The sequence below is a fragment of the Xyrauchen texanus genome, chromosome 32 (genome assembly GCF_025860055.1).
Source record: "Xyrauchen texanus isolate HMW12.3.18 chromosome 32, RBS_HiC_50CHRs, whole genome shotgun sequence".
NCBI classification, from domain to species: Eukaryota; Metazoa; Chordata; class Actinopteri; order Cypriniformes; family Catostomidae; genus Xyrauchen; species Xyrauchen texanus.
The window spans coordinates 38,769,070-38,781,931 of NC_068307.1; the positions used below are offsets into that span (position 1 = coordinate 38,769,070).

General features: G+C 37.1%; 1 protein-coding gene across 1 annotated transcript in view; it reads right to left on the bottom strand.

Annotated features, from left to right (window-relative positions):
• tegt (testis enhanced gene transcript (BAX inhibitor 1)) overlaps positions 1-11,172 on the bottom strand; it is a 43,847-nt gene extending 32,675 nt beyond the window's left edge. Inside the window, exons 1-3 of the mRNA XM_052102043.1 lie at positions 11,051-11,172; positions 2,613-2,707; positions 1,146-1,254 (exon numbers count right to left, since the gene is read on the bottom strand). Of these exons, the coding sequence (XP_051958003.1) occupies positions 1,146-1,254; positions 2,613-2,668 (165 nt within the window). The 5' untranslated portion in view covers positions 2,669-2,707; positions 11,051-11,172. The remainder of the gene's footprint in view (positions 1-1,145; positions 1,255-2,612; positions 2,708-11,050) is intronic.
• Between the last annotated feature and the right edge of the window lie 1,690 nt (positions 11,173-12,862).

Genomic DNA, 12,862 nt, shown 5'->3' on the forward strand with positions numbered 1-12,862 from the left:
AAAAAGTAAACTTTCAATCATTAAAAAAAAACATTTATTTAAAAAAATAACTAGTTCACTTTTCTGAAACTGCTGAGTTTGGTTGCATGGTTATCATGCAAGAAAGCGTTCAAGAGTTATAAGCCAAAATGGCAATTTTTCTATCACCTGACCAGTAGGGGACAGTGTGCCAAAACGCTGCAGGTAACCTCAGGACTTAATGGTGATGACACGTACAAAATTTCATTCCAATCCCTCAAAGCATTGCGGAGATCTTCGTCATTCAAAAATGGTATGGTTTTTCAAAATGCTGTGAATAATGCTTTGTTGTGAGTGCCCCTAGATTATGTAGATTCGTGCAAATCAGACAAATGGCCTAGGACGAGTTTGAAAAAGAATGTTTTTCAGAAAATTCCAAATGGTAGAATCATTTTCATGATGGAAATTACGTCATAGGGTCCAATCGAATCATCTTGAGCAGAGGAAAAATTTAATTTCTAGGACTCACGGTCCAAAAGTTATTAAAATAAACATGTGTGCAAGTTTGGGCAGTTGGTGACACTAGAGGGTTTGAGGTAGAGACGCCAAATTTGATGTGCTAACATATCAGACTGTCCTCTATTTGTGTGCCAAATTTCATAACTTTCCCACAAGCGGTTACATGGGCTGCGATAGACTCAAGAGTGGAGGAAGAAAAAGAAAACTAACAAAAACAATAGGGGTCTTTCACCGCTTCGGGGCTTGACCCCTAATAATAAGAAAATCAGAACAAATACAATAGGGTTCCTGCACCTTCGGTGCTTGGACCCCTAAAAATCCTGACAATTACAATAGGGTTTCAGCCCTTCGGGCTTGAACCCCTAAAAATTCTGACAGTTACAATAGGGTTTCAGCCCTTAGGACTTGAACCCCTAATAAAAGTGAAACCCTACAATTACAATAGGGTTTCAGCACTAAAAGCTTGAAACCCTAAAGAAAAAGAAGAACACTAACAAATAGAATAGGGGTCCGTACCTTCAGTGCTTGGCCCCTAATGAAGCCATCTACCATGAAAGCACAGCACAGTTACACCATATGCATGATGTTAAGGAGGTGACTGTCCAGTACTTTAGAATTGCTACAGATCTGTTGTGAAGATATATAGGAGACCAAGTTTTCTTTCTCACCTGAAACAGTCTTGTGATAACATAGATGTACGAGCCGGCGGCCGCCACCAACAGACTCACAGCCAGACTGGCGTACACATTCTTCAAGTGTTGCTGGGTCGAGCGAGAGCTATTGAGAGTAAGAGAGACATATTTTATTATTCAGAAAGAAAAATACTTTTTACAGTAATTACAAAACATCAGGCCATTTAGAGATTAAAACATTTTCATTTACGATAATAAATGAAGTAATTACTACAGTCGCTGGACCTAAAATATAACAAGGTTTTGATAACTCCAGAGGCCCTTGGCATGTCATTGCTGGCCAGAAAAAGAAAAACCTTACACACTGTAAAAAAAACTTGCTTTGTTGTTTCGCAAATGTTCACTCTAGGTGTGAATAGATTTGAAAATTCATATTTGGTGTACAAAAACCTTTATTTTGTCAAACAGTTATGGAATGACATGGAGAGTAAATAATGACAATTTTCATTTTTGGCTGAACCATCCCTTTAAACAGATTAACTAAATGCTGTTTATGCTTAAACTAAAACAAAAAATAACTAAATATACTGAAATAATTTAACTAATATATAACAAACAGTCATAGGGGGCCCTACTTTAATAGCGTTAAGTCTTAAGCTCAGTGCTATGCGATACGTCATACGTGCATAGTCAGTGGGCATCACAATGAAGTTTTGATATTTGTGTGAAAGCACGCGCTAAATCTAGGTGCAAGTAGGAAGGCGTAATTGCATGCACAAAACGCTAATTGGCTGTCAAGTGCAATTGAATTTGGAGGTTGTTTTCCAGTTATTGCACCAACTGTGTCCTATTATATACTCTAGTTCCTGTCAAGCAAAATCAATATTAATAAAGACAGCATATTCATAAGAATTTGGTAGTGTAAATGAGCTGTAATGCATCAGAAAATATGGATAATTTGTGTCTTAGGTTCTTTTGGGCATCAACTAATTTCAGTACAGTGTCCTTGAGCTTTGGAAAAGCGCTATACAAAATATTATTACTATTAATCATATTGATCTACAGACATGCAAATCATGGCTAGTGATTGTCAGGGACATCATTAAATGCTCCACAATATTTTCAGAGTTTGGACATGAACTTATTTGGAATTAGTGGAATCTCCAAACTGCAAATCCAGGAACTGAGTTTTGATTTTGCGCTGAGAATAGACATGGTTTTCAGAAGTTATAGCGCAATGACCAATTTCTCAGGAAAGTAGCAAACTGTGCTTTGTACCACTCCATTCACCCCACAGTTTGCGCACATGCACACAGATAGCACAAAAACTCCCACCCATGCGCTGGCATGAAAATTGGATGACATGGTGCATGGTCACTGCACGTAGCACTACGCATAGCCCAGTCATGAAAATAATGACCACAGAGTGGAGATTAATGAAAACAAAACCGAATTGAAAATAAGACAGAAAAAAAGGAAATTAACCTTGCATGACACACTTACATTTGAGAGAACTTAAAGAGTGCGTCAAAGTTTATGTTGCTATCAAACACATTCATTTTTCTTCTGCTTTAATGATCTTGCTCACAGGAAACCACCTACAAAAACACACAGAGAAAAGGAGACATTTTGTAAAATGAAGACAAGAACAATCTCAATGAAGCTCAAAAAACTTACTGAAAGTTGAGTGATTTTCTTTTCATTTTTACATACCATCATTTAATTATTGAAGGATTATTGAAAGGATATTAAAATTGAATATCCTTTCTCTTTTTTTTTACAGTCAGTTGTTGATTAAAAAGAAAAATGTAATTCTAATCCCACATGGATGCGTTAAAAAACCACACAAGACTTCTCTCAATATATGCGCTAACTGGCTAATGCGCTAGTCTTAAAGAGACAGTACTGATTAAGCATGTGTTCTACATCAGTGTTTACCAAAAATGTTCTGCCACGGCACACTTTTTACAACCAAAACATTCTACGGCACACCACTATCCCACATAGGCGAACCATCGTCAATATTTGTACTCTTCAAGAACTTGTCCATGTTATCGGTCCATCTTAGTAGCGTGTTTACTTGTACTGTTTGAAATTCGACAATGCAAAAAAAAAAAAAAAAAGTCACAAACTCTCTCATCATCCGTCGTTTTGACGGACAGGGTCATTACAATTCTGTTATAATCTATTATTACCGTTATTTTCATTTTTTAATCATGAATTCACAGGATGAGCATATGGCAGATTATGCATTTATTTAATTATGAACAGAACAGATGAACAACAGAGACACCACACAAAGCAGATTAATGTTTTTTCCCCGCAGTGACACTAGAGGCCACTAAAATATGAACAACGCAATATTACAAAAAACAAATACGATTAAAATATGAACCAAACATGTACAAAATGAACAGAACTCAATCGACAACTCAAACCTTCCTCCTTTTCCGCATCGACTTAAACTCGCCTGTGCGTAATCAAACGCATCAAGGGAGACTGATTCCAAGGCAACTGTCATTAGATTTTGCATCTTTGCCTCGGACATCTCGTGGTAGTTTTAATTTGGTTCTGGAGGCTGAACCCAGCGCTAAGTGCCTCATTGCCCTCCACATGACAAGAGTTGCAGAAAGAGAGACAGCGAGGGGCGATTTTACGAGTTTGCCATCTAAAAAAAACAAATTGGGGAGGTGTGCACAATAAACATTGAAAACATGTATTTAGAAGAGAGAACAAAATCTTGCAGTTGCTTTGATAGCAGAAAGTAATAAAAGGACTCGATGTTATGTTCAGGTCGAAGCATTTTCTTGATTAATTTAAATTAGTTCAATAAATGGGGTCTCTGATATAAAACAATTAATAAACGATAAGATAATATTTTATTAAAAGACATTATGAGACATTCAATGTCTCTTCACAAATTTGGACAGTTTTTAAATATTTCTTGTTAGTTAGTACTCTCATTAGTGTGTTGTCGGTGAAGCAAAAACGTGTGTTTGAAAAACACTTTGATATTTATATACAAAGTGATGGCACTTTACACCAGTCACTTTTGCACATTAATCATTGCTCTTCACGATCACAAAAGTGACCGATAATGGTTTCAAAATGTTGAATTTCTCCGAAAGCTGAGGAGTTTGGATCCCTGAAATTATTATTTATTTTCATGCATTTATTTATTTTGTGGAATTTTATAATTTTCCACAGCACACCTGACAATTTTTCACGGCACACAGTGGTTGGGAAACACCATTCTACATATCAATGTAAATACTTGTAAATAGTAACAATTTTGAAAGTAAACAATACAAATGTAACAAAAATATATATGCAACATAAAATATGTAATTTCAAGACATTCATTGATGGAATAGACTGAATTTGAAAAATTTTCATAAGCTAAAACTTCACCAAGATGATGAAAAACTAATAATAAAATATAAAATTGCTGCTAGAAGGGTTGCCTAGAAGGTTCCTTTATAATTAAGAGCATTAGCTGAGAGATAATTTATTTTGTGTGTAAGCAATAAGGACATGTAACAGAAATGAACCCATTTGAATTGGTGACATCCCGTGTTTTGTGGACTATTTTTCTCTGTCTGAGTGTTTCGTTTGTGCTCCAGGTGCCACCGATTTGCTAATTGTTTGCTCCACCACAAAGATGGTGATGGACCCTTTTCACACATCCACGAACGCAAAGCTGAAGTTGTCATAGCTGGATAAACTTGAATGGAGGACCATAGCAATTTTTTTTCTCTTAACAGTTTGTTCCAACAGCAAAAGAATAAATGCTAGAAGCATAATCGTGTTAGTGTTAGAAGCCTCATCACTGCTATGGTAACTGATTTATTTAAACTTATTTCAGGGTAATATAATACAATGTTATAAATTTACACAAAATATTTTATTTAATTGGAAATATAAAAAACGTTTGCTACATTTACATTGTTAAAGAAGGCGGAAACGCATCATAACAGGTCTGTAAAAAGGGTCCATATGTAGTTCCTGATGGTTTGCTTTATAAAATCCCTGCACCGCCTCTCAGATGCGAGCTGTCAAGACTCTGGACTGGCCATGCTGTTCCCGACTCTCCGCCAACCACCAGACCAAAATCCAGTGTGTTCTCTGCCATGTTAGTTCTGAGAGCAGTAACATCATGTGCAGTTTGGGATTTAACACTTGAAATAACAACTAGTGTTCTGCCTTTAAAGCAGTCATGTTTGTAGGGATGACCTGCCTGTTTTGTTGTATTTAGCTTACTTCTGTTTTTGTTAGAGTAGGTAAGTTTTTCTGTATCTTTATTTTCACATTTCTAGGTTAATTATTTATCTTTCTTTTATTAGAGTGTAGTTTGTTATTTTGGGCTTTTCCCCTGCTGCTTTTCAAATTTCTGTACACAATAATACATTGTTATTGAATTTATATTTTGTGTCCTCTAATATTTTAATATTAATGGCTGAGCAGGATTCGTTCCTTTTACTTTTGTTGTGTCCTACCCCAGGGGACCTAATAAAATACAGAATCGAATCGAGGTCGGAATTGAATCGAGAGCTTGTGAATATGAATCGAATCAGGAAATCTGTATCAATATCCAGCCCTACAGTTTATAATGATATTTCAGAAGTTATCAAAATGGAACACTTCTATTTTTTCAGAAAATTAAAAAGCACCTTTTCAGAGTTGGTTATATTGCTTATATGCATTTATAAAGTCCAGATTTGGAGCTTTGAAATGACATCCATTTTGTGTTAGTCAAGCGAGTAGTTATTAATTAACCCTATGATTTTTTTTTTTCTTCAGCAAGTGCTGTCAAAGGTATACCACAACAATTATTTATTATTAAGCGACTCAAGAGCAAGCATACAGTATATGCCTGATGTATTTTCTCTCTGTATAGCAGACAACATATAGAATAATAATATGTACAAAATCTCAACATGCTCAAATACTTTGATGAATTGTTTTAAGATACAATAATTTAACAAATACAGTACTTTTGAACCCACAAAATAAATTGCATTTATTTATTTATGAAATGAATATTAAGGCATTTTCTATTAGTACACTAACATTTTTGCTGTGTTCTCGCAGAACGAAGCAGGCACATCAACACTATAAATACAAAATCACTGTGTAGGGCTCAACACGGAGCCTATTGCAGGGTTTCCCGCAGCACTTTGAAACTAAGGCGGCCACCTAAGCAACACACGCCTGCCTCCTTAACTACATCGTCAAAAAATATATATATGAGCGATATTCGCCGAGTTACCCTGTCCTGTTTTCTCCCTTTCCATCTTTAAATATGTGATAAGCCTTCGTGTTCGCTTCAGTCTTGTTATCAGCGTGTTCTTCCGCAGCGGCGCCGAGCGTGTGTGTGTGTATGTTCATCTGAGCCTCATTGGTCTGTCACTGCTCGTCAATGTCAGAATATTTGAGATGACCAATCAAATCAAAGTAGGTGGGCTTTATGTTCACAGCGCGAATTTTAGCAGAGCAACTCCACAGTAAAGGTGCATACACACTGCCAGCGACATCACGCGCGACAGCGACTCAATACCATTCATTTTCAATGCGAGCACAGCGACTTCCGGTGACACGAGCGGTCGCGACCGTTGGCGCTAGATGTGGGCGTATCCAGCGACGCGACAAAGTTGAGAAAAGTTCAACTTTGGAGCGACTAACGGAAGCGACAGCCAATAGGAGAGAAGACGGGAGAGCTCACGTGATCCTGCTCTCTCTCAGCTCCTGCAGTAACGGAAAGATGGATGAAAGGCTAATTCTTGCTGTTAGAAATTTTCCAGTGCTCTATGATATGTCTCTTCCCACGTACAAGGACATTTTTAAGAAAAATACTGCGTGGAAAGGTGTATCTGAGATCGTGGGGATTTTATGGACCCAGACAGACCGGCATTTCCATTTTCGCTGCAGATAAACAGCCGCTATGTCAAACAGCACGCCTTGTTTCTCATTCATCTTTGATATAAAGCATTTTATGTACTGATTCCATTTATATTTAGTCTTTTCCCTCCAAAATGTTTGTTTTTAGTGGCAAGAAAAGAGATTCGCTGTCAACAGCAATGGAATGGCATCCGTGAATGTCATTTATAAACGTTACTAGGCAACCAGTAGTGGGAACACCCACTAGCGACTTCACCGCCAGCCACTGGCGACCTGCAGCGATAAAGTCGCTGGCAGTGTGTACGCACCTTAAAGGAGCGACTCGACGCGCTTTAGTTTACGGTCGGTCAAGTGCGAGATAAGATGTAAGTTGCTAAACTAAACATAAATGTTTTTTTAGGTCATAAATGTTAAACGAATCACAAAAATAATCAGGCAAATTAATAAACTTTTGTCTATTTTCGCCATTTTGAACTGAAAATAGACCACTATGTGACGTGACTGATGTAATGTAGCCTAATAATTAATTTACTGTCATTGTGAGGGGACAAGACACATTAACCAGGGTACCCGCAGGATCTTAAAAGCATTGAAAAATAATCTCAAATTAAGGCCTTAAAAGCCTTGGATTTGGTATACAAAGTCTTGGATTTCGTTACAAAGGTATTATATATTTTTTGCCTTTACTAGGATTAAGTTCATACCATAACAAAATTAACTGTTACTAATGCAGGCTAATTAAAAATTCATGCAACGTTGAGTGCATCCCGCACTCCACGTCAAAGCAGAAAGCGCGAAAGCGTGCACACCGTTACTATGGTTACTAGGCAAGTGAATTGCAGAACAAGATAGTAGCCAAGCGTAGTTTGTCGTCTGAAGTGGGAACGTTTCAGTTTAATGCCAGAATTCAATAATTTAAACCCCAAATCAGAGCTTTTCTGTTAAAAGAACATGTTTAAAAAGATATGACTCAAGTTTCAGTATTTGTCTTAATTTGTGTCAGGAGTTATTCAATTCCAAATCCCCCCAACACCACCACCTTAACTAACACATTTTCTGCGGGAAACCCTGCTATTGCATAGGTTCATCGCAAAAGTAGCCTATAACATGGTCTTTAAACGGCTATACTTTATCGGGCTATGGTCATAAACAGCTTGAGAAAAAACAATCACCACATCTAGATTTGTGCCCATTACACTGATTTTGCGTTGCATGGAAAATAAATGTAGGCCTACTGCGGTTTTTACAGGGTTATCCAATGTGAACAGGTATTGCGTGCATGACTATTTTAGTTATGATATCAAAAGCAGATAATAACCAGATAATTTCAAGTGACATGTAAACATCTACAGTCATCTGATTTTCTGGATAAACAGATTTTTCGTAGTTATAGTGTAATGGATCAACTGGTGTTCATGATGTGCACGTGAATAATTTAACTTGCATTTTCATCAGATTCGATCAATGTGAATTGCCAAGGAGCCAGGAAAAGGCATTTTAAACATAATATAGAAATGTTGGTATCATTATTAACCCGCTTTGTACTATTGATGTCTGTTCCAATGAATTTGACAAAGTTTAAAGTGATTTTAACATGGTTTCACAGGGTAACATCTGGTTGCGATTACACTTGTCAGAGCAGTAAATCACAAGTGGAATTCTTTTAAATACAATACTCAAGCATCATAGGCTGATGTGTCAATAATATACTTTCAAGTGCTTTTTTTTCTTTATAATGAATAATGGCTAAATTAACCATGATAGTTTAAGTAACTTTCTCCTACCATTGAAAATTAAAGTGATCTTCTAGTTAGAACTGGATCGTTAGTTCAGTGTTAAGTCACGCTGATACACCACTCAGCGACCCGGGTTCAAATCCAGGTTCATCAAGTGCAATTTTATCTTTGCTGCATGTTATGATGTACTTTTAATAGGTTTATTGAAAACTTTTTTGTAAAACACAGACACAATTTATTATATTGTTTTAAACAAATCTATCAAAAGTTCAACCGAATCAGCCTGTAAACACAGTATAACCTACAGAATTTTCTGAGAATGGTTGAATTACTGAGAAGAAAATTATGAACTATGCTGTCTATAATTTACAGGCTTTTTATAAATTGTCAAACAATCCATTTAAGATAAAATCTTAAGATTTTTCCAAAGAAATGAAATTATTGTTTCTGAAGAACTTTCTCATGCTTTCTCAGAGTACCATTTATCATTGGTCAGTTTCGCCTCTGTACATGCTCTCCAGTCTCCACACTAAAACAAAATTGCACTTCTGAAAGATCATCTTTTGGCAGTGTCATGGCTAATCATAAATATGACATTATCATGCACAGAACCTTTGAAAAGTAAAGGATATTATTATATCAATTTTATTAAATTGACAGATTTTTACTGGGGAATTGAACCCGGTTCTATTTGTATGTTTACTGCTACAGTATATGCCTATTATTGACACATTTCAGCCTATGATGCTTTAGTGTTGCAAATTAAAGAGTTCCACTTGCTATTTACTGCTCTGACAAGTGTAATCGTCAGTTCCCATTCAAATCAATGTCCCACATTAACATAGGCAACCATGTTACCCTGTGAAACCATTAAAATCGCACTTAAAATGTATTCAGATTCATTGGAACAGACATTGATGAAACAAAGAAGGTTAATACTGATACCAAAAATTTTTATAATGTGCAAAACGTCTTTTCTTTGCTCCTTGACAATTTACATTAAACAAATCTGTTGAAAAGGCAAGTAAATCTATTCACTTGCATGCGCACATCCCCTGTTAACACGATCCCCAGTTGATCCATAACACCGGCATGTTTATGGTCACATAAGCCTATGGTCACACAATTACAAAAATAACTGGAAATTGTACAACTACAAATGCAACTCATGTTAACAATTTATGTAACAACAAGCTATGAACTCACACGCTGGAAAATGATACGACGTAGGGTGCAAAGGTCTTAGTAGGGCCCTTACATAGTCAACGCATCGGTACGCGAACGCGTCTGAAAGGCTACGCGTCGCTACGCTTCGGCCGCCATTATGCGTCGATGCGTAGCCAAATGTGTCGTCCTAGTTTTTGATACGCGACGCACCGATGCAAGCAATACTATGCGTTGTCGGTGGGGGCGACATTGCAAGTATTGTACATTAATTCAAGTATATTATGTTTACAGAAGAAGATTTGAATACAATGGCGGGCGAAGAGGAAAAATTATGCGAGCTTATACGCATACATCCGCATTTATATGACAGTTCGTCGCAATTACACTCCAATAAAATAGCGTTGGAAAATGCCTGGAGGGAGGTTGCAACCGCGATCGGAAAGCCCGTAGATAAGGTGAAAACGGACTCTACTAATATCACCAGACTCTACTACCCCCTGTTGCGGGAGCGGTGTATTGCATTTCACGCATCGCCCGTGACGCGTGCGTCTGCTTGCGTCCACTGTTTAGACTATGAAAGGGAGCGCGTCGCTCGCGTTGACTATGTAACGGCCCTTAATCTTTTCACTGCGCTATACTTGCCAGCTAGATACTGTTTCCTTAGTGACATATTTAAATTAGCAACAATTTGAATGTATCAAAATCCAAATGGACATTATCAAAAAATTACATAAGATGTTGTGAAAGCACTGGCCCGACAGTGTAATGGGCATTTCCGACAACTTACATACACTGGCCCCGGGCCAACAAAATGAGTTGTTTAACTACAAACTTGACGTTACTATTTCTGTGTATTGAAGATATGAAGGGCGATACATTTGAGGTCGTGATTAAGATTAACTCATATTGACGACACGAATTATATATAAAGATTCAGTCAGATTCAAGAGTTTAATGAATTGTTTCAATTTATCTGATTAATTTTCACACTGTCTGATTGTGACTCGTGTTTGAATCTATTTGCTAACGTATTACGCGCTTTTTGCTCTTTCTCACTCTTTGCGTCAACTGTACTTATAAATCTGATCATCAAACATATTATTTCTTATCATTATTCAACAATAAAGTAGAATTTGTTACCATAAGCTGGGAAAGTGTTTGTCTTTGATGTGTTCTCTTCCTGAAGGCCTATGCGTTTAGATTTAACGGCTCCGTCACACACAGCGTTACCAACAAACGAGATGACGTCACCAGCATCACCAACGTGATGACGCTATACGGTCGCAACAGAGCCCTTGTACTATTGGATCCTACAATCTTGTCATAAGGAATACTACTTAATTAATCTGCTTCTTCTGTTAGCTAAATTTAGTATTCATAAATGTAAATGTGGAGGAAACAAGCCTTTGTTTTTAATTTTGAGAGCAGAAATTCAACAATACCTAAAAACAATACTGGGTTTGAAAAATAAGTAAGCTGCAAAGTGCGTATCTATATGTAAGCATTTTCACATTTTTGTTTAACTTTTAAGTTTGTCACTGCTTTGTTTGTCTTTTTATGTTTGTTTATTTAGTTTATTCATTGTACCCCTGACTGACATTGTAATTCTTAAAATTCAATAAAAAAAAAAAAAAAAAAAACTATTGGATCCTACAAGGTTAGCAACAAAATGCGTGGGCGGTGAGACAACAGACAGAAGCCGTTTCTTGGATCGATGTCTAGGTAGGAGATGCTTCAGTGTGCTGAATAAACTGCTTTTGTTAGGAAACAGTTAATATGAACTGACCGCCTGCCCGCTAATCTTCAACATGTTTGACACTAAACAATCCATTTGGACTGTACTATGTGTGGAGTGTACTACGATATAATTGCTGTTCGACAACTGTCTTATCTGGACGCACGCGCATTGCCAGGGTTACGCGCTGGCCCGAAGTTAACTTCCGGTCTGTGTTTGTTTATCGGTAACAAAGTATGGCGCCGACTACAAACGCAGTTAAAATTAAGGTGATGAGTAGACTGAAGTTGGGCTCAGGTTGTTGTGCTGTGGGATGCAACCTGACCTCTGGAACAAATACCTTCGTTTCCTAAAAACGAAGGGAGACGGCGAGCATGGATCACCGCTGTGCGAAGAGAGGCTTGGCAGCCAGGCAAGAATTCAAGGATCTGTAGCACTCACAGGTAACAAACTCACGATAAGCAACAGATAATAGCTAGCTGACCAGTAACAAGCCTGCGATAGTTATGTATTAACTAAATTGATTACTACACACGTAGCTAACATTGTATACATTAATTTTACACAGTAACGTTAGCCCAATGTTGTAGTTGATACGCTTTAGTTATGATTTAAACTAGCGTTATGATACCTGATATCTATCAAATATAAGAGCCACAATGTTTTTCCATCAATGCTTTACAAATAACCTACATTATTTAACTAACAGTCGCCTTTGGCTTGTTCCCTGGGGACATAAATACAATAATGCTGAATAAAGCTCTTCTAATGAAGCTTTAAATGAAGTACTAAATATGGACTTTTACTACATTTTCACTGATATATTTTATCTGTTAAGCAGCTTTAAAACGATGTGCATTGTGAAATAAATTTGACTTTGACCTAATTTCATTGTACTAGTAGGCTACTAATATTTTTTTAAATCAATAAGTTGTAATCAATATCATAGAAATGCACATGAAACCAGAAAAGTTATGGATTATGCCAAGCATGTATGTATGATGCTTGGCAAGGTGCAATACTGTCAACACAAACTGTTTCTGTCTTTATTTTAGGTGCGCCATCAGTGGACCCATGCCATCCAGATTATGTTCCATCAATTTTCGCTCATAAAAACACCATTGATGGTTCACAGAAGTTGGAGCGATACCAGAGGAGACACAGGAGACCATCTGTGGTTGAGTCTACGGATTCACCTTCCTTAGAGGTCACCCATG